We start from the raw sequence: 26768 nt of genomic DNA, 5'->3' as shown, positions 1-26768 counted from the left end.
TCCTATACGTAAACTCAATGAGATATAAAGATATTCTGCTAGTTGCTTCTAGATTATAGGCAGTTTTTCTTATGAGGCCTTCAATCATTCATTCATTTCAATTGTGCATCTCACTCGGCAGCCACATGTAAAGTATTTTTGTAAGTGTCCCATGCCTTTGCCTTTATTTTATAGATAATTTGGATCAGGAAGATTAAGTGGCTTTCTGAAGAGTAAACTACCAGAAGTAGGTAAAACCTAGACCCATTCAGTTTCTCCTTTGCTTTATCAACAAATTCAAGCTGATTCTCAATTCAAATTAAAACCCATTACCAATACCTAAATTCCATTTTAAATAGGTATAGCTGTAATGAAATTGTTTCCCAAAGAATCAGTGGTAGTTGCACCATTTAAAGCTCAGAATTGAGACAAGATAATGAATAGAGCACAGAAATGCTTGTTTAAGCAACACTTCACAAGATGATGCCTAATTTTCTTAAACAGTAAAGCCCAGAAATAGAGGAAAATCAGCTGGAATTTTAAAAAAGTCCCACACGATTAAAAATACTTAGCGTTAATATTCTGAGGAGCTGGAGCACAGCGAATGCAGATAAAGACTTTCATTGCTTAAGATTTTTTTTTTTTAATCAAAAGTTTCCATAAGAAAGGGAAGGCAGTGCTATGAAATTTTTGGAAACCAGGATTACCTAAACTAGCTTTTGAAATATTTAGAGGAAAAAGTTAATGAGTAGGTACCGGATTCAAATGCAAAGTCTTTGTAATTTCTCTCGGACTAATACATTTTTTTCCCCATTACCAGGTATACAATTTAGAATCAGTTTTAATTTAGAAATGGGTGGTACAAGTCTTTAAAGAGTAACTCAGAGTGAAATTCAAAGAATATATGCTTTTCTATTACAGAGAATAATATGGGCATTGAAGAAAATATGATAAAAATATTTTTAAAATTCGGTTTAGAAAGTTTGTTTTAGTTCTTTTATTGAAATTCAGAATGATCAATAATTTCAAATCTAACAACCGAGAAAAATTAAGATTAATTGTTTTAGGGCTTTCATACTAAATCCACTGATGGAAAATGTTGCAAGCCATGCTGTCTCATTTGAAGAAATTGTCAGTTACCTCCCAATTAAAATGTAATCTGATTGAAATGTAAAATTGTATTCACTGTGCTTGGTGTGAAGAAAAATAGTGTAGAAAGATAGAACAAAATACTTACTAAAATTATCACACAGTTAAAAGGAAAAAAGTTTCATGGCTTGAGGAGAAGAAAAAAATGGATAGAAAGTAACATTTGATAGGAAATGTAAGAAGTTAGGAGTGACTGGAAAAAATGGGCCGTTACCTAGATATAGTTATAAAGTAATTTGACTTGGAGCATAAATGACAGATCTGTAAAGTAAAAGCTAACTCAGTTGTTTTTTTCATTACAGTCAAAACTTCTGAGTATTTAAGGAATGAAATTAGAAAGCATTAAGTTTCAGATGTTCTTGAGGAAATAAAAGTTTCAGCATTTTGGTAATTTGCCCTTTTACCCATTGTCCGTTGGATGTTGCCTGAGATCAGGCTCTGTTCCCTAACTTAACCTAGCATGATTAGCTGTGTAGATCATCACAGACAATAAGATGGAGTCTCATTTTTACTACTTCGGTTTTATCTTGAGTCATTTGACAGGAGTAAATGCTTGAAATATCAAGGGCACTGTAATTAAACAGCGTTTAGCCTGTACGTGCCAGAAGTAAGTGAAAGCAAGGATTATTTCTTCTCTCAGTGCTGCACTTGAGATAGTGCTGCACAGAGATGCTTAAGAGATAGATAGATGCTTAAGAGATAGGACTTGTGTGATACCTGGGTGCCATTCTTGAATATTGAATGTATGAAACCTTCATTAACCAAGAGAACTAATTGAAGACACTTTTTCCCTTTCTCTCTAGGGATCTGACAAACAATCGAATAGGGTGTCTGAATGCAGACATATTCCGAGGACTCACCAATCTCGTTAGGCTGTAAGTACCTCTTTCTTTTGTATTATAATACAAGGAAGCATTTGAACCAGTACCCAAATTTTTATGACCACCTATATGTTTAATATTAAAATAACAACTGTAGAGGTTACAGAAGTGGTAGGATATAAGGAGCTGGCAATTTAATCATGGAGATATAATGTCATCAGAACATAACAATGCATTATATCCTCCGTCCCAAACACGCACACAGCACGCACGCACACACACACACACACACACGATGTAGTATATACCCCAGGGAACATGTCCACATTGAGAGACATGATCAAAGCTTTGCCACTTTGGGAAAATTTCTTGGAAGAGATGAAACTTGAGCTGATGGTCCAGATCGTTAGAAAGGAAAAGAAGTCAAGCAAATGATAAAAGGAGGTAGAAATAAGAGTGAGGCCAGTTTGTCAAGGTGAAGGCCGTTGGACTTATGAGTAAAATGACCATCTGAATCACACCTCTGACCTTGTGATTATAGGTGAGTTGTTTAGCTTTTCTCTTTTTCAGATGAAAAAGTAGATTAATAAAGTAAGTAAGTAAAGTAAATAATAAAAAAAGTAAGATTAATAATACCTCAAAGTTATTATAAGGATTAATTAGCATTTGAATTATCTATACCTGTATCTTATAATTTGTATCTAATATAAGTGCAGAACTTTGTATATGCCATCAAATATATTTTAATTTTATTTTTAAAATAGACTCTGAGAGTAAGTAGAAGTAAGTTCAGTTATCTATAATAGAGCTTTATACAAGACCATATGAAAAGCAGACTGAAGCTTAGAACTCATTCAACCCTAGGAAGCCACTGAAAGACATTGATGTGGGAAAATGGCATAAAATCATGATTTAGAGAAGAGCAATCTAGAAATAGGGTGCCGGGTGAAATGCAGGATTTAGGGGTAGAAGTTTTAGTATTGAGATCACCTATGCCTGGTTCTTTCTCTTTGTAGCTTTTTAGAATGTTTCTTCTGTTTCGTTCAAGTTAACTTTGAAAAAGCTATAGCGGCTTAAGTAGTGCGATCATTTCATCTATACAGTAAGGGAGGGTCTCCAAATCACTTGCCAGAACAGAATAAAGTTACTCCTGCTTCTTAGTCAGCAGATTTGTATTTTTCAGTGTGCCCTTTAATTCTGGAGGAAAGATAGTTGGCCAAGTTTATGTTTTTAAACAAAAGATTGATTTGGTGTACAGCTTTACTCATAGCGAGAAATTAATTAAATCAATTACGGTTTCCCTTTTTGTAGCTGGATTACAAACAATTTCATTTCAGTGCTTTCATTATCTCGAGAGTTTTGTATTTTTCATTTTAAGGAATGTATAAGAATTGGCAAATTGAGGCATTTATGGAGAAAATTTGTTATACTTTTGGGTAACTGTGAATCAAATAATGAAAAAGGGAGTCTGAAGTTTTTTGACCATTTTCTTGACTTTAGTTTCAGATGGATATGTAGCTTTGGTCTAGGAATTTTTGACCCATCAGCAAATGTTCTTTAGGCAAAAGAGCTGTGTGGGACAGTGCTTACATTAAGGCAAGTTACTATATGCTTACTATTATTATTTTTATTTGCCTCCTGCCTTAAAAGCAAACATTTTTGGAAGTTTTAGAGCTTGGGTTGTATCTTACATTTTTACCAATTCTCTGATACCTGTGAGAATTTACAGGTCTTGGAACACAGTGGACATATATCCAGGTGAATCATTAAAACATAGAAATAGCACTACCACGTTTCCTGCTTTGAGATTGATTGAGATGATTTTGTAGCCCATGCAATAATAGATGATGGTGGCTCTTTTTTTCTTTGTTTTAAGAAAACAAGTCCACAGTTTTATATATTTACTTTTCATTAAGTTTAAATCCATGAAGGGTATACTGTCACTCGGATTCTCTGTCCAATGGCCTTAGCAAGGAGGTTGCTTTGGAATTTAGAATGAACCATGATGCCACTGTTTCCATAAGCATAAGTTATCTTTTCCCAGATTACTCTGGTTTTGTTAGGTTTTCCACCAGGAGTTACCGTGTTGTTCTTTGTTTTGCGCACATAAGCACATCTCCTGCCTAGATAGAATTGTTTCATCTTGAGCATATACACCTTCAGTTTTCAGGAGAGCCATTTGCTCCCTCTGGTTTCGTAGATCCCGCTTATAGCCAGCAAAAATGGCCTTGGACCACAGCCTTCCAGACATATTCGTCCTGTTAGAAGTCCTGTTCCCAGCAGGCTTCCACAGGGTCCAAGAAGGCTGAACTAGAAAAGGTGATGGTGGCTCTTTTAAATGCAACAATATGGCATATATAGAACTATACCTGACATATCCTTTAAATACTGTTCTAAGAAACATTGGTAATTGAGGTAGCTTCTTAACATTGAAGAATGCATTGCAGTGGAGTTGCTTGTGATAATTTGGGTTGACATAGTTCTAGAGCTGTGGATCAGGAAACTTTGAATGGGTGTTCTGTGTGGGCTGCTCTCTAAGCCAGGCTGTATGCCGGTTGTGAAGGCTGATAACAATTTATATTTCAGACATGGAGAATAGCATTTTCTCAGTCTAACAGGTGGAAAAGAGAATCTGATTAGTTAAGGGACATGTAGTACATTTTTTTTTAACATCTCTTTTTTTTTTTTTTTGCGGTACGTGGGCCTCTCACTGTTGTGGCCTCTCCCGTTGCGGAGCACGGGCTCCGGACGCGCAGGCTCAGCGGCCATGGCTCACGGGCCCAGCCGCTCCGCGGCATGTGGGATCTTCCCGGACTGGGGCACGAACCCGTGTCCCCTGCATTGGCAGGCGGACTCTCAACCACTGCGCCACCAGGGAAGCCCTTTAACATCTTTATTGGAGTATAATTGCTTTACAATGGTGTGTTAGTTTCTGCTTTATAACAAAGTGAATCAGTTATACCTATACATATGTCCCCATATCTCTTCCCTCTTGCGTCTCCCTCCCTCCCACCCTCCCTATCCCACCCCTCTAGGTGGTCAAAAAGCATCGAGCTGATCTCCCTGTGCTATGCAGCTGCTTCCCACTAGCTATCTATTTTACATTTGGTAGTGTATATATGTCCATGCCGCTCTCTCGCTTTGTCCCAGCTTACCCTTCCCCCTCCCCATGTCCTCAAGTCCATTCTCTATGTCTGCGTCTCTGTTCCCGTCTTGCCCCTAGGTTCTTCATGACCTTTTTTTTTTTTTTTAGATTCCATATATATGTATTAGCATACAGTATTTGTTTTTCTCTTTCTCGCTTACTTCACTCTGTATGACAGACTCTAGGTCCATCCACCTCATGTAGTACATTTTTTAGGTTAGGAATCAGAGAAGCTCCCTAATTACTATTTCCCACCCCAAAGAGTAAGTGTACAAAACAAATCAGTCTAGAGTGGATCACTGTTCTAGCTATTTCCTCAGCTACCTCTTCAGCTGAACTTTCTGGGTTACCCTGGAACTTGGGATCTCAGACTGACTTGGCCTCTTAGCCAAAGGGGCTGAAAACCTTGGCAGACACCCTGTTGCATTTCCACCCATACTTCTTATCATATCGAAACATCTTGGCTTTGGCGATTCAGTGTAAAAATTCAAAAATGGCTTTTTAAAAATATGTCAGAGGATTCAGTGGACTTGGGTGTGGTGGGTAAAATTGATGAATTCTATGTATTGATCTCTGCCTCTATTGATGGAGAAATTCTGGGAAGTGAAACCATCCTCCCAGAGATTCCCATTGTAACCCTAGGAGTAACTGACAGACAAAGATGGGACCCAATAATGGACTTCAGTGAAGTCTCTGTCCTTCACTTAGGAAGTTAATTTACAGAGAAATTGTCAGGAGATCAAAAAAAGCAAAGATTTCCTTTGTTTTCTTTATAAATTTTGGTCAGTTTAAAACCTGTTTTCCCCTAAGAAAATTATACCTTTAATATTTTTCTATCAGGAATAGTAGGTGAGTGATATTTATAAGAACTTCCTTTTTACAATTAAAAATTACTGGTGCTGTTAAGCAATAAACCATATAGAGAGATATGGAGCAAAAGTTAAATCTCCCCTTCATCACCTCAGACACACCCTTCTGAGGTAGCATGTACTAACTGGTGTATATATTCTCAGATTCTTCTGTCGTTCCCCGCCGCCCCCCCGAAATGTGCAGGCTTTCACATAGGGCTTTAAAAATGTGCTCTACTTGACATTGTACTTAAAAAATGTTTTACTGACGTACCCTTCATATCTTTTCAGGAGAATACATATTGATTTAGTTCATGTGAATAGCTATAGAACATTCCAAGTATAGAACAGATCATAATTTAGTCAATTATTCCTCTGTTAATGTAGATACTATCTGATTCCTCTCCTCCTCCTTTAACAAATCTGCCCTGGTAAACATTCCTGTATATACACAGATGCTGCCTCATACACACTTAACTTATAGGAATACAGATATATCTGTGTAGCAAAAAGTAAGTAAAGAAAAATTGACAGAGGAAGAAACAACATGAGTGGGAGTAGGTGGGTAATTCACCTACCACCCCATTCAGTAAACTACATTAGGACACAAGAGCGGTGTCTTTGCTGGGAATGTTGTCATTCTCAGTTTCCTTATGCTTCTTTTGGTGTGAGCACCTCAGAGTTGGAATGGGATTTTAATGTTTTAAAGTATGTGTAGGTTTTTATGGCCACCAGCCGAAGCCAATTACTTCATAGGTGTCCAGCCAAACAAATAGCAGTCTGTTCCAACACTGGAGGAAGAATTGGTTTGTGTTGGTACTTACTGAGAGGATGGCATGTCTGTCTCCAATGTGATTGCCTCCTCTGTGATTTCCAAGGGAAAAAAAAATTATAATACCTAATAATTAGAATAAAGTTACATAGTAATTAGAATCTAATGGTCCCTGTAAGCTGCAATTATTTTGTTCATACTTAAATCCTATATTTGTAGAATGTATTTTTATTTCCAACTTACTACTATGGACTCTTTCAAAACATCGAAAAAAATATTACAGGTAATTGTATAAGGAATCTCCATGGACCCATCAATCAGTTTCAACACGTAGTAACTCATAGCCAGTCTTGTTTTAGTTACACCTCACATCTCTTGTCTTCCTGCGTACATTTTAAAGTAAATCCCAGAAGTCATATAATTTCACATAGGGTACCTTCATAAAAGTATAGTTGTTCATTTTAATTGCATCTAGGTTACTTTCTTAAAATGTTACAGTGATTTACACTCCATCAGCTGTACCCTTTTCCAAATCCACATTCAGTATTCACTCTGATAGGCCAAAAAAGAAAAGGGCATCGCTTTCATGGTTCTTTTGATTTGCAAGTATTCTTTTTGTTTTTTAAGTTCCTAGGCAATTCTTTTATGAAGATCAAAATTATTTTATCCAGCCTTTTTTCTATCAAAAAAATCCTAAGGCAATAAAAATGAATCCAGTGATGTTCTTACTGAAATCCATTATATCAGTATATTAATTTGTGAGGGATTGGTGTTTGTATAATATTGTCTTCCCATCCAGGAATACATTGCTGCAGGTGTCATGGTAACAGCTGACCTCTCCCCCATCAATTCTCTTTCTCTCCTCACTGGAGAATCCATCTACCCAATTGTCACTTTCTTCCACACTTGAAGGATGAAACTCAGACTCTGGAGGAGAGGCAGGCCTCCTTGCAGGTCTCAGGACTTCTTCCTTGAGAACTCTAGGTCCAAATATTATCATTCTTTTTTTTTAAAATTATTTTTTAAAATTTATTTTTGGCTGCATTGGGTCTTCGTTGTTGCATGCGGGCTTTCTCTAGTTGCAGCGAGCAGGGGCTACTCGGCGAGCAGGGGCTACTCTTCATTGTGGTGCGCAGGCTTCTCATTGCAGTGGCTTCTCTTTTACGGAGCCCGGGCTCTAGGTGTGCTGTAGCACGAGGGCTCAGTAGTTGTGGCTCACGGGCTCTAGAGCACAGGCTCAGTAGTTGTGGTGCCTGGGTGTAGTTGCTCTGTGGCATGTGGGATATTCCTGGACCAGGGCTCGAACCCGTGTCCCCTGCACTGGCAGGCGGATTCTTAACCACTGTGCCACAAGGGAAGTCCCAAAATTTTATCATTCTTGTTACTACAATAGGCACAGAAAAGATCTTGTGATGGTTGGACCATGCTGCCATTTTCCCAGAGTCCTTGCTAGCGCCTCCTAAAGGTGGGGTCTGAACAGTCAGCCACCACAATTGAGCACCTACTATATACCCCAGTTTGTTACTAGCTGACAGAGGTACCCCAGTAAATAAGACACACAAGTCCTTCCTCTCCTGGAGCTTATAGTCAAGCATGGAAGAAATCACAAAAAATGATTTGGTCAAAGCATGATGGGTGTAACAGACTACTCACATTGTAGCATAAGTTGCTCTGCAGTTCATACAAAACTCTGCAAGTGTTTAGGTATTAAAGCCATGATACAGGGGGAAACGAGAGAGGTTAAGTAATTTGCCCAAAGCCAACACGGAATTCTATCCCAAGTCTTTCGTCTTAAACCCTGGACTCATTTCACTCTGCCATCGTCTTTTACTGGGTTACTGTCAGCTGTTGCTGGCCCTTCAGACCCTCCTTTTCCATGTTTTTTTAAATTTTTGCTTTCTTATGTGATACTGAGTGAACACATGAAGAATAATTCTTGTTTCAATGAGAGTATGACTGAAGATCTAGTTCAGGAAGTCAACTTTGAGGTTCACATGATATTTGATAGAAAAATCCTTATCTAGCAGTAATTTTAAATAATTTTGTTTACTGCCTTATATAAGGTTGAGAACAATTTTCTTCTTCAACTTTGGAGAAAATATTTACTGGATGTTTCTCTTCATAAGATTTAAAACAACTTTCATAAATTCTTTATAACAGTAGTTAATGATAGGACATTTTAGGAAATATAAAATAGATAAAACGGTATATAATTGTTAGCATTGCTTAAAGTGTAATTATTTCCTTTTTTCCAGGAACCTTTCAGGGAATTTGTTTTCATCATTATCTCAAGGAACTTTTGATTATCTTGGCTCATTACGATCTTTGTAAGTAAGAATTTTTCTCCTGTTTTAGTAGATATATTTTAGTGTTTTAAAATTAAAAAGTTATTATATGGCTTAAGAGACTTCATAGGAAAAGCTTGTGATTTTGCAATAATTAGAATCTCACTTCAGAACTTGCATTCACATTGAAAAACATACCATAAACCTTAATAATGTGTTTCAGGCTGGGACAACCATTTTCTCCTTAGAATACTACTCTATCTCTCTAATTTATATTTAAAGTAAATAAATTGGTAATTTTTTCTCTTTGTATTTCCAAATCAGAAAATATTTTGTTCAGCTAATTAAATTCCCAAAGTATAAAATATGCCTCCCTCCCTATGAAGAATTTATAGGGCTTCCCTGATGGCGCAGTGGTTGAGAGTCCGTCTGCCGATGCAGGGAACACGGGTTCATGCCCCGGTCCGGGAAGATCCCACATGCCGCAGAGCGGCTGGGCCCGTGAGCCATGGCCGCTGAGCCTGTGCGTCCGGAGCCTGTGCTCCGCAACGGGAGAGGCCACAACAGTGAGAGGCCCACGTACCGCAAAAAAAAAAAAAAAAAAAAAAAAAAAAAAAGAATTTATAGTTAAGACTATGTTATGTTTTAGCGATTTAATTTTATCCTGTAACTCCATCCCCCAAACTGAATTCACAACTTACTACTGACATTTCTAGGCATGCTTACATAGAATGCCTGCTTTATGAAGTCAGCGTAAGGTCATATTTACATAATTCTCTGTAGCTTTAGAACTGGCTGATTTTTTTCCCCCCAAAATACAGTTTTATTAAGTGCGAGGTTGTATAGGAGTTACTTTTGAAGCTAACTGTATTTTCAGATAAACCTTAATATATTTCAAAGTATAAGTTATAATGATTTCTGTTGGAATTACAGTTAAATATAATGTTTTTCAAATTTTTATGGTATATAACATATGGGCTTGAGTCTCTTTTTCCAGTGAAAAATGTCTTCTCTGCCAGATGTCTCTGTTTGATGTATGCTGACTTCTTCCCTTTTTTCCCTTCCCTCCTCCTCATCTTTCGTTTTCTAAATTTATCATTTCAATCTCATTTAGCAGTTTTCATTGGGATGTAGCTGATAGGTTAGGCGCTCACGGTGCTTCTCCCCATGGCAGACATATGTATGTACTTCTAGAATCACACGGCATCAAACTCTATCTGGTCTTTTTGGTACTGCTACGGTTCTTATCCAGAAAACTGCTTTTTAGTGAAAACATCTCCTTTTAGTGGGCTCATGTCAGCCATTTCTGTGAAGTTTAGGAAATAAAGGCTGTAAAAATAATCTGGCTTTTGAGACCCTGGATAGCAGCAATGTAGGAAGTACTTTCATCCAAAAATTGGGCAAAATTGCCAGTGTTTATAACTGATCGTGCTGGAAACTGACCAGAAGGTGGTGCTTAGGAATTAGAAGTCAGCCAGTCATCCTAGTCAGATAAACAGAATATAACCATGTGAAACAGTCATATATTGCTTTATGTTGCCAGAACTAACAGAGTTTGCAGGTATTTAAGCCAAGAACATGGCAGTAATGATGGAAAAATTGGAGAAGGCTTCAGGATTCAGTATTTGTACCACAGACTTGATGAAAGGGTAACAGTTTGATAGACACAAAGGATGGGGATGTGGTATTCCAGTACCCTGGGCTTCAGGAGTTTGTTACATAGATGAGGAATAGATTTTGTTCACGTGCCAACTTTGATTGAAACTGGAGTCACTCCCCGAATCAGTGGAGAAGGGAGCTGGGGTCAGGCATTTGGCGTCATCTCAAGGGAAAGGAGACCATAACCAGTTGATGGTACAGTATGTGCCGTAGCATGGTAAGGGTGAGCAGGAATGTGCTTGCCACCCAAAGGGTAAAGCCAACATAAAGCAAAAATGCGATTTAATTCATTCACCATAACCTCTAAATTGCATTTTGTATGCTACAGAGAATTTCAGACTGAGTATCTGCTGTGTGATTGTAACATACTGTGGATGCATCGCTGGGTAAAGGAGAGAAACATCACGGTACGGGACACACGGTGTGTTTATCCTAAGTCTCTTCAGGCCCAGCCAGTCACAGGTGTGAAGCAGGAGTTGTTGACGTGCGGTAAGGAAGACAAACTGAGAAAGGGTTAACTGTATTTTACTTGCTATCTTGTTTTGCCTGACAAACTGCGGAGTTCTGTTTACACATTGGGACTGATTACAACTGTCAGTCTTCATGGATTTGATAATATTTAGTTTTTGCTGATAGTTAAGTCAGCTGGATTAAAAAACATTTTTTCGATGGGTGTTTAAAGTTCTTGGTTCTGAACAGCTTTCTTTATGAAATCCAGTTTCAATAAATAGTATAGATCTTCAGATTTTCTAACAGCAAATCAGGAATTTGTTGATAGTAATAAAATCTCAGGACACAATCACACTTTTTGTTGGTGGGGTGTGAATTGATACAGCCTTTTTGAAGGATAGTTTGGCAATATGTATTGGTGTTCTTAAAGAATTGATACAACTTCGTATAGTAATTCTGCATGTAGGGGTTAATTCTTAAGAAATCATCAGCTGTGTGTGTAAGTCTTCAGACTTTGTGAACATATCCTAAATTCTCAAAAATAGGGCATTGGTTTAATTATGGTACATCAATTCAGTGAGATAGTATGCAGCTGTTGAAAATCATGAATTTTAAGAATATCTGAAGGCTTGAGGGAAATAACACATTTACCATGTGCTAAATGAAAAACAAAAAACAGAAAACCAAACACAGTCCTTAAAATGATAGAGGTAGGTTCTAGTTTAGTCTTTGTGTTTGAAAATAGACAACTGTATCCGTTTTTTCCATTTATTTTTATTATCATTATTGTTTCACATGTAAAATATGCTCATTGGATTAAAGATTTATGAAAAGAAATAATGTGTACATATATCAAATTACCTTGGTGTACACTTTAAATAACTTATAATTTTGTCAGTTATACCTCCATAAAGCTGGGGGAAAAATGAAAAACTAAAAGAAGAAAAAAACAAAACCCATACTTACATTCTTATCACTCACAGGTAGCTAATGTCAAGGATACCTTGGTGTATCATCTTCTATACCTTTTTATTATGTTTTGTCCAAAATATCATACTCTAATGTTATTTTGTAACCTTTTGTAACTGGAAATGGTGTAAACTTGTTTCCTCATCATATAAAAGATGCATACCAATCCATTATACAGATGTGGCCATAACTTTTATTTTTTCATTACAGAGATGTAGCCATAGCAATTTCCTTATTACTGCAGATTTAGGTTAATAATTTCTCACTCTATAAACATTAAAAGGATTAATTTCCTTGTGTACATCTTTACATATTAGCTATTTAGGATAGAATACTACTAAAAGTAGAATTATTGTGTTAGACAAAGGAACTAAATATTTTAAAGACTTTTAATGAGCCAAAAGATTTGTGTACATTTTTGCATATGTAGTTAAAATTTCTCTTTTATTTTTCTTACTGGAAGGAAATATATCAGCTTTGTAAAAGTTGATATGAAATGGTTTCATTTTAATTTTACTTAACGGTGTTTTCATCTTGGACCCTCTTAATTCAGTAATAGCTTTGTTGATACTAACATTAGAATGCTGATTACTGAGAAATTTGTTTTTCCATTTTTAAAATTTCAATTAGAATTTCTATAATTTTAAATTTTGGAGTGTGAATATAGTATTGTATTTGTTAACTGAGTCTTTATTTTACTGTCTCTAGATCCTCCCCTTGAATTACCATCTTTCTACATGACTCCATCTCATCGTCAAGTTGTGTTTGAAGGAGACAGCCTTCCTTTCCAGTGTATGGCTTCATATATTGATCAAGACATGCAAGTGTTATGGTATCAGGATGGGCGAATAGTCGAAACTGATGAATCCCAAGGTATCTTTGTTGAAAAGAACATGATTCACAACTGCTCGTTGATTGCAAGGTAAACTTTTTTTAGATGAGAAATTGTCTCTGGATTTTATCATTTCAGAATTGTACTGTTTAGTTAGAATTTGAATGAATATTTTACCTTCTTGCATTTAAAAAAGCAAACTTCTGACATTTCTTTTCCTGATTGTTACTTATCTTCTAAAATTAAATAACTATCTTTTCCATCCAGTTTTGGAGGAAAAAAGCATAGGATAAAAGGGAAACACTGTTTAAAAGTGAGAGACTTTTTGTTTAAAGTCTCGAGGAAAAAATGTAAACTTTTAGTGCCAAACTTAATTTCTAACAATTTCCTGCTACTAATAAGCTTAGAATTTCACTTTTGGGAATCACCTAATTTTCACTGTCTTAAGATTAATGTAACATTTTAAGATACTTCCTTTTTTCACCCCACTAGTATAAAAGAATATAACACGTGTCAACCCACGATTGGTGCAAGCATAGCAATAGTTAATTGGAATGAACTTAAAGTACAAAAAACAGGATAAAAATAAATATGATGTTATCACTTATCATGTTTTATTTTGGTAAAATCTTAATCTGTAGGTATTGAATTTTCTCTTTCCTTCTCTCTGCCTCTCTTTCTGTCTCTGTGTATCTCTCCAAGCCTTTTTCTGTCTCTCTCTGTCTTTCCTTCCTACCAATTTCATAAAGATAGACCTCAGCTTGAATATTGAAGAGTAGATCTGTAGTTTCTTAGCTCTCTCCTGGGGCACTTTAGGGTAGTATTACAAAAGCATCATGAAAAAATTACCAAGAAACTAAAAGCTGTCTGAGTTGAGACTCAGGTTTGGGCATTTTGAGGTTCGAATATTCTATTTTATAATATCTCTTTCTCTTCTGAGATTTCCTAACTGTTTGTTAGAAGCATATTTTCATTTGTGTCTTTCAACTTTTATAGTAGATACCCTTAAATCCTTGCTTTCATATTCCAGTATCTGGGTCATCTTGGGATCGTCACCTTTACTATTTTTCTTATAAATATGGTTTATATTTCCCTATTTAAAAAATATTGTTTATATGTCTGGTAATGTTGGATTGTATCCTGGACATTGTGAATAATTTGCTATAGAAAAGTAGACAGAGTACAGCTTATGGGACAAATCTGGCCTATGAATGTTTTTTTATAGTTTTAAATGGTTACATTTCAAATGGTTATAAAAGTACCTACATAATATTCTCAGCGTTGCTTCTTGGTCAGCAAAGCCTAAAGTATTTACTGTCTGGCCTTCAAAGAAAAAGTTTGCTGATCCCTGACTCTGGATTCCTTTGTATTCTTCTCAAGACAGCTAGTTTTGTTTCATTGAACAGTTACCTTGGTTAAATTCAGACTCCTAGATCTGGCTTTTCTGTATTAGGCAGCCACTGAAATCTGCTTGGTGTTTGCCCTGTCTGCATGGGTCAGGGTCAGGGTCAGTTAAAGAGCTGGGTGGATTTTATATGCAGAAGTTTGGGCTTCCAGCCAGGCTCCTTTCTCCCTCTGTCCTCTGATTTTTCAACCGGTAAGATTTTGAGTTTCTATTTGAATAATGCCTGCCCTTGGGCAAAAGCCATTAAAAAAATTTCCTGGTTACTCCCCACTGCCATTCCCTTCTTCCTACTGTCAGGTCCTCTTCGGTTTCTGCTTGCTTTGGATCACTCTCCATGTGTTCAGATAGTTATCATATTGTAGTTTTGTTCACAGCTTATAACTAACTGTTAATTGCGGGGAGGGTGGTTTGATAGGAACCACTCTGCTATTACCAGAAGCAGAGTTCTTTTATTGGGGATAAGATTGTTAGGAAAGTTTTTTATATGTTCTTTGCACTTAATATTAAGTTCCAGTGAGAAGATTCTAATTGTTACATTATTTTTACTGTGTGATAATTTCACAAGTGTATACATATGTCAAAACTTACCAAATTGTATATATATGTATTTTTTGGGCTGCGTTGGGTCTTGGTTGCCGCGTGCGGGCTTTCTCTAGCCGCGGCGAGCAGGGGCTACTCTTCGTTGCGGTGCGTGGGCTTCTCATTGCAGTGGCTTCCCTTGTTGCGGAGCACAGGCTCTAGGCGCTTGGCTTCAGTAGTTGCGGCACGCAGACCCATGGGCTCAGTAGTTGTGGCGCACGGGCTTAGTTGCTCCGCGGGATGTGGGATCTTCCCGGACCAGGGATAGAACCTGTGTCCCCTGCATTGGCAGGCAGATTCTTAACCACTGTGCCACCAGGGAAGTCCCCAAATTGTATATTTTAAGCAGTTTATTTTCTGATTAGACAATAATTGACATATAATACAATAATAAAGCTTCAAAAATGTAATAGAACCCTTTTCTGAATAAAAGAGCCTTATTTTTTTAAATTTTATTGAAAAGTATAGTTGATTTACAGTGTTGTGTTAATTTCTGCTCTACAGCAAAGTGACTGAATTATATGTATATTATTCTTCTTCATATTCTTTTCCATTATTGTTTATCACAGGATATTGAATATAGTTCCAAGAGCTTTAATTTAACTCTTAAATTTTGTAGCTATAAAGTAACTAGATTTACTTTATAAATTTATTTCTGTAAGTCATGTTTAAATTAATCTAAATTCCTTTAGCATTACAAAAAAATTAATTCTAAGGATAGCAACTTCACCTAACATTTTTTTGTTGGTAGGGACACTTACCAAAGTGAAAATCTTTCATATGAAGACTGAGAAGTCCTTTACACAGAGTTAATCCCAGAATAATAAAGAAGTTGTAGGAAAAGGAAGTATGTGGTTATTGGACTGGTTTACCTCATACAGCTCTTGATTCTTCATTGGTCTCCTCATGTCGTTGATCCTTCATTAGTAAGAATCAGAGTTTGTATTTTTCCTAGACACTGAAATTGAAGCTACCTCCTTCTCCTTAAATCTCCTAATATGTCGTGTTGAGGATTCCTGAAAACTTTGTTCCGATAATTGGTTTTAGACATTGAAGGTATTGCTGAAAGTTGGGTTAGGACCGTTTTCCCCAGAGGGTATGCTAATGTGTCCTGGGGTGCCACAGTGTGTTAACGGAGGTGCTGTGTGGTATTATAAGTGTTTGAGCATAGTGATACTGGGCATTAGTGAGACACGACACAGCTACCAGCTCCAGGCAGTTAGGGTGTTGAATTTACATGATACTGCATCTCTTTTGCTGGTGCCATACTTTAGATAATGGGATTTTGACAGTTACTATGGTGCAAAAGCAAGTAGTGTGTGAAAATAATTTTGGAACAAGGAATATGGATATCACTGTTTGATCTGTATCTAATGTTTGATTAATTTTGGAGTGCCCAATAGGCATGCACAGCCCATTAGGAAGTAGTTGTGGTTAAGAATGAAATACTTATTTTAATTGATGTGTGTTTTTTTTCAAATGGCTACTAAGTTATTAGGACATATATACATAGTTTTAGGATTGCATTTAGTCATTGGAACCACCCTAGGTGTTTTTTTTTGTTTTTCTATTTTATTCTGTTATAGTCGATTGTATTTTTTTAACATCTTTATTGGAGTATAATTGCTTTACAATGTTGTGTTAGTTTCTGCCGTATAACAAGGTGAATCAGCTCTACGTATACATATAACCCCATACCCCCTTCTTCTTGCATCTCCCTCCTACCCTCCCTATTCCACCCCTCTAGGTGGTCACAAAGCACCGAGCTGATCTCCCTGTGCTATGCGGCTGCTTCCCACTAGCTGTCTGTTTTACATTTGGTAGTGTGTATATGTCAATGCTACTCTCTCACTCATCCCAGCTTACCCTCCCCTGCACCGTGTCCTCCAGTCCATTTTCTACGTCTGCGTCTTTATTCCTCTCCTGCCCCTAGGTTCATCAGAACCATTTTTTTTTTTTTTTAGATTCCATATATATGTGTTAGCATACGGTATTTATTTTTCTCTTTCTGGCTTACTGCACTCTGACTGGCTTACTGACTCTCTAGGTCCATCCACCTCACTACAAATAATTCAGTTTCATTTCTTTTTATGGCTGAGAAATATTCCGTTGTATATATGTGCCACATCCTCTTTATCCATTCATCTGTCAATGGACACTTAGGTTGCTTCCATGTCCTGGCTATTGTAAATAGTGCTGCAGTGAACATTGTGGTACGTGACTCTTTTTGAATTGTTTTTCTCGGGGTATATGCCCAGAAGTGGGATTGCTGGGTCGTATGGTAGTTCTACTTTTAGTTTTTTAAGGAACCTACGTACTGTTCTCCATAGTGGCTGTATCAACTTACATTCCCACCAACAGTACAAGAGGGTTCCCTTTTCTCCACACCCTCTCCAGCATTTATTGTTTGTAGATTTTTTGATGATGGCCATTCTGACCGGTGTGAAGTGATACCTCATTGTAGTTTTGATTTGCATTTCTCTAATGATTAGTGATGTTGAGCATCCTTTCATGTGTTTGTTGGCAGTCTGTATCTCTTCTTTGGAGAAATGTGTATTTAGGTCTTCTGCCCATTTTTGGATTAAGTTGTTTGTTTTTTGCTATTGAGCTGCATGAGCTGCTTGTAAAATTTGGAGATTAATCCTTTGTCAGTTGCTTCATTTGCAAATATTTTCTCCCATTCTGAGGGTTGTCTTTTCATCTTGTTTATGGTTTCCTTTGCTGTGCAAAAGCTTTGAAGTTTCATTAGGTCCCATTTGTTTATTTTTGTTTTTATTTCCATTTCTCTAGGAGGTGGGTCAAAAAGGATCTTGCTGTGATTTATGTCATAGGGTGTTCTGCCTATGTTTTCCTCGAAGAGTTTGATAGTGTCTGGCCTTACATTTAGGTCTTTAATCCATTTTGAGTTTATTTTTGTGTATGGTGTTAGGGAGTGTTCTAATTTCATTCTTTTACATGTAGCTGTCCAGTTTTCCCAGCACCACTTATTGAAGAGGCTGTCCTTTCTCCACTGTACATTCCTGCCTCCTTTATCAAAGATAAGGTGACCATATGTGCATGGGTTTATCTCTGGGCTTCCTATCCTGTTCCATTGATGTACATTTCTGTTTTTGTGCAGTACCATACTGTCTTGATTACTGTAGCTTTGTAGTATAGTCTGAAGTCAGGGAGCCTCATTCCTCCAGCTTCATTTTTCTTTCTCAAGATTACTTTGGCTATTTGGGGTCTTTTTTGTTTCCATACAAACTGTAAAATTTTTTGTTCTAGTTCTGTGAAAAATGCCAGTGGTAGTTTGATAGGGATTGCATTGAATCTGTAGATTGCTTTCACCCTAGGTGTTTCTTTGAGGCTAGGGGCATTGTGGAAGTTATCTAGTGAAGGAACCACGAACCAAGAAAATTTGGGGATCTCTGGATTAGGGAATGCTTTTTATTGCCAAAAATTTTTATACACTTCCTAGTTCGATAGAGTTATGCAAAGTATAATGTTTGACAGGCTTTCTGGTTATTTAAATTTAATGTCAAACTCTTCTGTGTCATTTTACCTTGAATATATTTATTTCAATGTTTTAGTTTGTTTACTAACTTAGTAAAGATGATAAATATTTTCTTTGGTTCAGAATCACAGTGCCTCAAAACTCTTTATTAGAACATTTGTTGTTGTATAGCCATTAATGATTTTAGGAAGCTAGAAAAATGTGTTTTAATTTCAAGGCATTATTTTGTTAAGTTAATTAAAATTATACATGCTTTATGTCTAATGATTTATTTGTTTCTACATGAAAGCAAAGTATAGTAGATCATGTGGGGGGAATAAAGTTTAATTGAAGGTTCTGACATTTGCTCTTTAATTAATAGGTTTTATATTAGAGAATTATGATTTCATCTTGAAAGTTGAATTTTCTGACAGCTATTTAGAAATATAGCTGTTACTGTAAGTTGAAGTGTACTTTTAAATGGAAAGCTACTTTTGTTAAAGCATTAATTGGTAATTTATTAAATCTTTCTAGAGACTTAACAGGTTTTAACTCCTTTTCCACAAAATATTTCATCTTAAATATTAATTACACACTTCATAATAGTAGTCTTCTTCATGCTTGAGTATGGATCTGAAAAGGTAGATATAACTTGGAAACTATTAGTTTTTTTTTAATTATCATTTTGTTTTTGATTTTTTTCTTTATTTATTGAAGTACAGTTTATTTATAATGTGTTAGTTTCAGTTGTACAGCAAAGTGATTCAGTTATACGTGTATGCATGTATCTGTTTCACATTCTTCTCCCTTATAGGTTATTCCAGAATACCGAGTGAAGTTCCCTGCTGGTTACTATTTTATATATAGGAGTGTGTGTATACTGATCCCAGACACCTAATTTATCCCTCCTCCTCCCTTTCCCCTTTGGCAACCATAAGTTTGTTTTCTATGTCTGTGGGTCTGTTTCTGTTTTTATTGCTTGTATGTGTAACCTAAAAAAAAAAAAAAGGTTACAAATGAACTTATATACAAAACAGAAATTGACTTTCCTTTAGTTTTGCTGAAGGAAGTGCCATGATGTTTCTGCCTTGGCACTTGGTTTCTGCTCCCTGTGGTGGCCTGCCCTCCCTTTTCTTGGAGGGAGAAGTCTCAGTGCCACTCCATTCATTCTTATGCTATAGCTTTTACCGTAGTATTTTAGGTCTCCCTTTACCTGCCTGTCTTGACTTGCTGCTGAAGTACTTAAATGGAGGGGTTATTTTTTTATTATTATTATTAATCTAGCAAGCAAGCGCTTGTCCTACAGCATACATTCATGTTTGCTCAAAGAATGATCGAAGCACATGTTGTCTTCCTTCTTGCCTAACCATATTTTCTCTCTCTTTAAACTCTTTCTTCATGCAGTGCCCTAACCATTTCTAATATTCAGGCTGGATCGACTGGAAATTGGGGCTGCCATGTCCAGTCCAAACGTGGGAACAATACGAGAACCGTCGATATTGTGGTCTTAGAAAGCTCTGCACAGTACTGTCCTCCCGAGAGGGTGGTAAACAATAAAGGGGATTTCAGGTCAGTGACATGGAGAGTGCTGGAAAGGGCTGACTGGCCCCTCGTCTTTTTATTCTCAAAGGCATAGACATATGTGACCAGTCTCCTGTCGTCAGAAAGAAAATTTGAGCAATGTATGCGTATTCACATATATATCCTTATATATCTAAGGACTACCCATAAGTGATTTCAGAATCATTTATGGAGATTAAAAGTAAAAAGAGGTGCCTGAACTTTATCTGAGATCTATTGATTTATAAGTCTCTGAAAGTTGAGCCAGAAGTGTTCTTTTTTTTTTTTTTTTTGTGGTACGCGGGCCTCTCACTGTTGTGGCCTCTCCCGTTGCAGAGCACAGGCTCTGGACACACAGGCTCAGCAGCCCTGGCTTATGGGTCCAGCCGCTCCGAGGCGTGTGGGATCTTCCCGGACCAGGGCACGAGCCCGTGTCCCCTGCATCGGCAGGCGGACTCTCAACCACTGTACCACCAGGGAAGCCCGAGAAGTGTTCATTTTTATCAGGTGGTTTTATTGTAAAAGTTAAGAACCACTACTTTAGGAAACAGTTTGGAAATTCTACTAAAATAGTGTGCTAATAGCATTTCCTGTTTTCTTTTTTTTTTTCTTGTTTTTTTTTTAAGGGCTCTTTTTGGATGACCTTTGGAAGGTTTTGTGGTGCTAATTTTAACCGTAGGCAGTTAAGTGGACATCATAATTAGCAGAAACACATAACCATTTTTCCTCCCCTTTGGTTCTTCTGGCAATTAAGCAAGAGGGACTTTGAGAAAGGAAGGCTGTTGGGTGGTCTGAAAGCTGGGGAGCCACTAGTGTTGGACTCTGTTAAGATGATCAGAATGGGTTAAATATTGTGATTTGTTTGCTTTTTTTTAGTAGAAAGTTTAGAATTTGTGAGAGCTAAAAACTTTTACCTTAGACTCTCCTTACTTTCAAAGTTGCTTTAAAACATTATCTTTAAATATGTTATTTACCTAAAGTTCTTTATGTTTAGAATTTTAGCAATGAGTTATATAGTTAATATAGATGAAGGGAAATATGTAGCTCTGTAAAGCAGCATAAAGATTGTTGAATACCCAGTTCATAGCTGTCTTATGATTGGTGGTATTGCTGCCTTGTGGCTGTAAGTCTGATTTTTAAGGATAAGAAAAAAAACCCTTTGGTGTTAATCTTTCAAGTCAAAGGTAAAGAAGCAATAACATCTTTACCTCAGCTACTTCTCCATTGATTTTTTAAAAATAGTCTTTCGTCCTCCTCCCCCTCCCCCTTTTAAAATTCTCCTTGACATGAATGTGTGGAAATCATAATTTATTATTGCCAATGGATAAGTTTTTTATGTGGATTAACAGTTAATCTATAATATTTAAATATTTAAAGTATACGTTAAAGTGCAATATATAACATTTGTTAATTTTGTTAAATTCAACATCTTCATTAAATAGTCATAGTATGTTTTCTGCTTGTGGTGGATTTTCTGTTTTTACTCATAGTTTTGGAGGGTTTTCCATTTTTAAAAATAGAAGTAGAGTCTAACCATTTAACTGATTAATGAATTATTTATCTTTTGACATTCTGTAAGATATTATACAGTTACAACTTCCACTGCATTAATAAGATTTAGTTTAGTCTTGCTTCATCTTTTATATAGTTTTTCATAATGCATTCTATTTTGGTGTGGCTGATATTATAATTTAGCAGTTCATATGTTATGAGTCAGCTATAACTGACTCATATATATAATATATATATGACATACAACATATTATCAAATATGTTATTTTCATTCCCAGTTTTGGAGAAATAAAGCTCAAATAACAAAGATTTCTCTCAATCCAGTTAGTGCTGATTCATACCAGCAGGTCAGTGTAGTCACTTCACTTGCACAGTGACTGTACAATTTATCTGGGCTTCACCCAGATAAATTCGGTTGTATATGGTATTGGACATCTCCAAGACCCACCCCCCTCCATCCCAGCCAAGTGCAGAAGTTTGCTAAAAGGACTTATGAGATTCAGCATATAGCTGTAGTGACATCTAAGATATAGTGATACAGTAATATACATAGCTGGATAATAAGGGAAAAAGACACAGGTGGGTTCTGGAGCGATCCACATGTAAGGTTCTTGATTATCTCTGCCTCCCAGGAAGGTCACACGGAGCTCACTGCTCCTCCAGCCTTGAAAAGACAGCAGCCTCTGTATAGTGTTTCTGCCCAGGGAAGCCCACTGGAGGCACAGCACCCAAAGTTCTTGTTGGGGGCTGGTCATGTAGGCATCCTCTGCCAACCTGATACCAAAACTTCAGACCCCCAGGAAGAAAGCAGGTGCTTAGCATACACCATATTGCTTGTCCAGACAGTCTAGGTACAGTGAATCACCTTTACCAGTTAACTGTTCATGGGAACACTCCAAGCCCCAAGTTCCTAGGTGCCACCGAAGGACCAGCATTGCAAGCAGGCCTTTCTAAGGAGAGCAGTCTTGGGCCTGCTATGGTAGCTCTTTTCTATACATATCCTAACTCTCCTTCTGTGACAGGGCAAATTCTATTTATATTGGATAAGATTCTGACCTTATGTAACTAATGGTTATATAAGCCAGCAATACAGTAACAGTAATTAAAAAGAAACGCAGGACCATTTGGTGTACCATTTTTCTTTTCTACTGGGTAAGATACAATTTCCCTGTCTGTTTATATTTAGAATATTTTAGGAAAATATTCTGTTAGGGTAATAAAATACACTTGGCTGGTAGCTTAAAACGGTTTAGTCCATTTTAACTTAAAAAATTTTTTTGGGGGGTCCTTATTATTAAAGTTTTGTTTCTTCTTGATTTTTGTCTGATTCTGTGTGACATGTTCTAAACCTTGATTTTCCTCTGCTGTTACTAGTGTCAGCGTAGGTTCTCTTAGGCCATTTTGTCTTCGTCTCTCTAGGTGGCCCAGAACGCTGGCAGGCATTACCGCACATCTGCAGTGTACTCGGAATACCCACAGCGGTGGGATCTATCCCGGAAACGCCCAGGATGAGAGAAAGGCCTGGCGCAGATGTGATCGAGGTGGCTTTTGGGCGGATGATGATTATTCTCGCTGCCAGTATGCAAATGATGTCACTAGAGTTCTTTATATGTTTAATCAGGTAACTGGAAAGTCTTCAGATCGGCCGAGGGTGCTAATAAAACGTGGTACTCACACCAAATACATAAGATTTTTTTTTTTAATACTAGTAAAGCATAGGATTTGGTGTTTATACTTCAGTGGACTGTGTCTTTGGGATCAGACCTGTCCTTCTCAACCAGAGAAGGGCATCTCTGGCATCACTCTTCCTTTCCAGTTACGACCTGACTCTGTGCCTTTGCCTGAATACCTTCATCATTTGTATCTCCAGGCAAAATCCCAACCATCCTTCAAATGCACCTGGGAAGCTACCCTTTAGTTCCTTTTATAAATCCTTTGTCACAAGTGATCCCTTGTTGCACTTGTACTATTCGTATGCTTTTCCTTATCTCTGCTTCTGTGTGTCTTTTTTTAAACCATAGCAGATTATAAGCTGCTGGCAGGTGCTTTCTGTGTCTTACACATTTTCTTACGTTCCTCTGCACCTGATATACCCTTTTTGTAATGGTTGCTGCTGAGTCGTGTTTAAGTCAATAAATAAACAAATGGGAAGCATGACTGGCAGTGCATGACAGTACAGATAAGAGGCAAATAAGTGATTCATGCTCCCATGTGGCAGGAGTTCCAGGCCAGATATTGATCCTTCCTGGCTGGAATACTCGGGAAAGGTGTTACTAGGCAATTGGAATTGAGTATATATAGAATTTGGCTAGGTAGAGATGGTGCAGCCCATTTAGGTACTGTTATATTCCATTCCAAGTTAAAAATAATTCCTTCAGGTAAGTTTCCAATAATATTTCAGTCTTCTCAGTTTTGGAAAAGCACTTTAAGAAGGTCATAGTGAGTAGATGATAAAAAATTTGAATTCATTGCCATGTTTTGAAATGCAAAGGTAGGATGTCAAAATTTTGTCCATCATTTTGCTAAGTGCTGCTTTTTCCCTTTTTAATATAGATGCCCCTCAACCTTACCAACGCTGTGGCCACAGCCCGACAATTATTGGCTTACACTGTGGAAGCAGCCAACTTTTCTGACAAGATGGATGTTATATTTGTGGCTGAAATGATAGAGAAATTTGGAAGATTTACTAAAGAGGAAAAATCAAAAGAGGTATTTTCTGGTTCAGATTTGTAGCATATAGCATATCAGCAAATGGTCATGTGATAGGGTTCAATCTGTATTTTGAAAGGCTGTTTATGTTTGCTGTATTTGAACTAAATATACCTTTTAACTTCTAAAATTGTCATTGAAAAACCTATGCTCCATTATAGTGACTTTTTGGGAAGAGTAGAGGTGAACTGTCAGTTCTTGGAAATTACCGTGATGGGGCACAGCCAGCCTGTGAGAAAGCAACGTCCTGCATCCACGTTGTAGGTCAGCCTGGCTGCTTCTCTCAGGCTGCCTGGGATTTCTCTTCTCCACACTGTCAGGTGTCCGTCCTTCTTAGTGAGAGTTTTAGGCCCCCAGATCTTGTGTTAAATTGCTTAACTGCTTTTGGAATGTCCTAGAGAAGTGAAAGACTACTTTAGGAACTTAAAAAAAAAAATTTCATGTGATTAAAATACACAAGTTATGAAAATTTAATAGCTTTGAAAAGGGGCCACGTTAAAACTGTGATATGCTTGTCCACGTGATATCCTTTAAGGGAAAACTTCAAACCACGGTTTTCAGAATGAATGAGCAGCAAATAATGTTTTGAATAAGTTTTTAGATGCAGATTAACATATTCTTAAACTTTAAGTTTCCAGCTAGGTGAGAGCTTTATATAAACTGTTTCTCTTGTGATAAAATCACTTACATAAAAATGAATTTTAGAGGTAGAAGAAACTTAGATTAGGTCATACACTGAAGCCCAGAGAAAAATTAAATGATTTACCTAAGGTTTTTCAGCTAGGTTAGGGCAGGGCTGAAAACAGAACCCAAGAACCTTGGCTGTCTAATCCAGAAGTTTCTGCTGTATAACATTTACTTTCGAAAGTACAGTGTTGCCCATTGTATTCCAAAAGTACTGTGGGGAAAAGACTGGACTAAACAAAGTCTAATTTATTTCTTTATGTGGGACATCTCAGATTCATTAATGTGCAAAAAGGTAAGTAATATGCCTTTTTCCTTAAATCATTTAACCAAGGAATTTTTTTTGTATAGTATCTATTAATATCTTGCATTTTGGTGGTAAGTTTTGAAACTGCAGCCCTAGTACATTAGTTACTTTACTTGATGTGATGTAGCTGTTAAAGGAAAGAAAATAGTGACATGTATGTAGATAGGATTCAGGTCAACGGACCACTTGACGATGAGTTAGCATTTCTGTGTTGTTATCTGAACTTCAGACCACAGTTTCCTAATGAACTGTTCTCTTGCTTGATTGTGTCTTTGGGCCACAGCCTGCTTCGCATGGTAAATTTTTTTAGCCCTGGGAGGAGCCGTGTGAATTCTGCTTCTGTGGTAATACTGCTCTCCCTTGTTGATTATAATCACAGGTTAGCTGCCCACATGATTAGAAGTCATTCATGGAAGGTGGTCACTAGAGTAATTGGAATGACATTTGGAATGTGGACCTGGAGAAAGATTTTGCCATCATGTAATAGATGTTTATTCCCATGCTGCCCTGTTTTGGTGTGAGGGACTTCTGCACACCTCCCAACTTGGGAAGAGCAATGCAGTACATTCCACCATGTTTGCTGGTGTGTGGAAAAAATGGTCTGCTGCTTTAGTATGTTCTTAGGGGGAAACATCTTGTTGAGGACTGGAAGTGGACCTGGTTCGTGAGTTATTAACCATGGGCCCTTTGTTTTTAAAATGGGGGTTGATACTTGCTCTGTGTAACGTGCAAAGTTTGTGTGTGCAAGTGAGAAATATAGGTGAAACTATTTTGCAGAATCATTGCAAAGCTAGGATATACTTTTTATAGGGTTGGGAAATTTAACATTATTATGATCTCAGAGACTACGAAAGAGGTCCTTAAAAAAAAAAATCACGAGACTGCTTTAGTTACTTATCTACAAACTTAGTTTGAAGGAGATTGCTGTCACTTTCACTGGCTAACATAGGAGGTAAAATTTTAATCATCTTTGGAAACAAATGATGGCAACTTATTAAGTATAAATAGAAGAAACAGGAAGATTATTCAGGATTGAACAATTGAGGTATAAATGTAATATTGCCTATGATGCAGTGACAGATATCTGATTCTTTGGAAACTTAGACTACAGGCCATTGCTTTCACTGTCTATTACTATATTAAGAGGCAATCATGAGGCTTCATTTTAAGGGCTTCATTTTAAGTTAATTACCACTGCATAAAATTATGCTGAGGTATCCTTAAATGCATATAGCATAATTGGACAATTAAATTGATTTTTCTATTATGTCCAAAAAGTTATTCTGCTGTGGATTTTGTTATAACTAAAATAACCTGTGATTGAATCCAGCCAACACAGGGTGGTACTCTATGGTCTTAGGTGGGTGCTAGAAGCTATCAAACTGCCAGCTCTAAGTGATTTGTTTCCTGGGGTCTTTTAAAAAGAGCTGAAGGTTGTCTGTCAGGCAGTGTCTGTTCCATATTTACGATAGTGATTTCTCTTGTGAAAACAAATGTACATCCATTTCAGAAGATGAGAAAGTCTATGAAGATTAGAGTTGGTTACATGGTATAGTCTCCTTCCTGTGCTCTCATTTTAAATATGTGAGTGAGGCAGGCACCTTAATGCTAATTTACTGCATTTTTAT

General features: G+C 37.0%; 1 protein-coding gene and 1 pseudogene across 7 annotated transcripts in view; one reads left to right on the top strand and one right to left on the bottom strand.

Annotated features, from left to right (window-relative positions):
• The window catches only part of ADGRA3 (adhesion G protein-coupled receptor A3), a 119034-nt gene that overhangs the window by 46916 nt on the left and 45350 nt on the right, over nucleotides 1-26768 (top strand). For 5 of the 6 annotated variants that reach the window (XM_079920815.1, XM_079920817.1, XM_079920816.1 and 2 more), the window contains 7 exons: nucleotides 1932-2003; nucleotides 8970-9041; nucleotides 10987-11147; nucleotides 12786-12999; nucleotides 19773-19937; nucleotides 22860-23061; nucleotides 23994-24149. In XM_079920815.1, coding sequence (XP_079776941.1) covers nucleotides 1932-2003; nucleotides 8970-9041; nucleotides 10987-11147; nucleotides 12786-12999; nucleotides 19773-19937; nucleotides 22860-23061; nucleotides 23994-24149 — 1042 coding nt within the window. Of the gene's footprint in view, nucleotides 1-185; nucleotides 227-1931; nucleotides 2004-8969; nucleotides 9042-10986; nucleotides 11148-12785; nucleotides 13000-19772; nucleotides 19938-22859; nucleotides 23062-23993; nucleotides 24150-26768 lie in introns of those variants that run through there. The other variant, XM_079920818.1, reaches the window with a different exon arrangement.
• Nucleotides 3867-4228, bottom strand: LOC307185866 (large ribosomal subunit protein eL33-like; annotated as a pseudogene). The gene has a single exon. The product of its transcript is annotated as a large ribosomal subunit protein eL33-like (transcript).

Source organism: Stenella coeruleoalba (assembly GCF_951394435.1).
Source record: "Stenella coeruleoalba genome assembly, chromosome: 4".
NCBI lineage: Eukaryota > Metazoa > Chordata > Mammalia > Artiodactyla > Delphinidae > Stenella > Stenella coeruleoalba.
The sequence above is the reverse complement of the archived record's forward strand: the minus strand, read 5'-3'. Positions and strand labels throughout refer to the sequence as shown.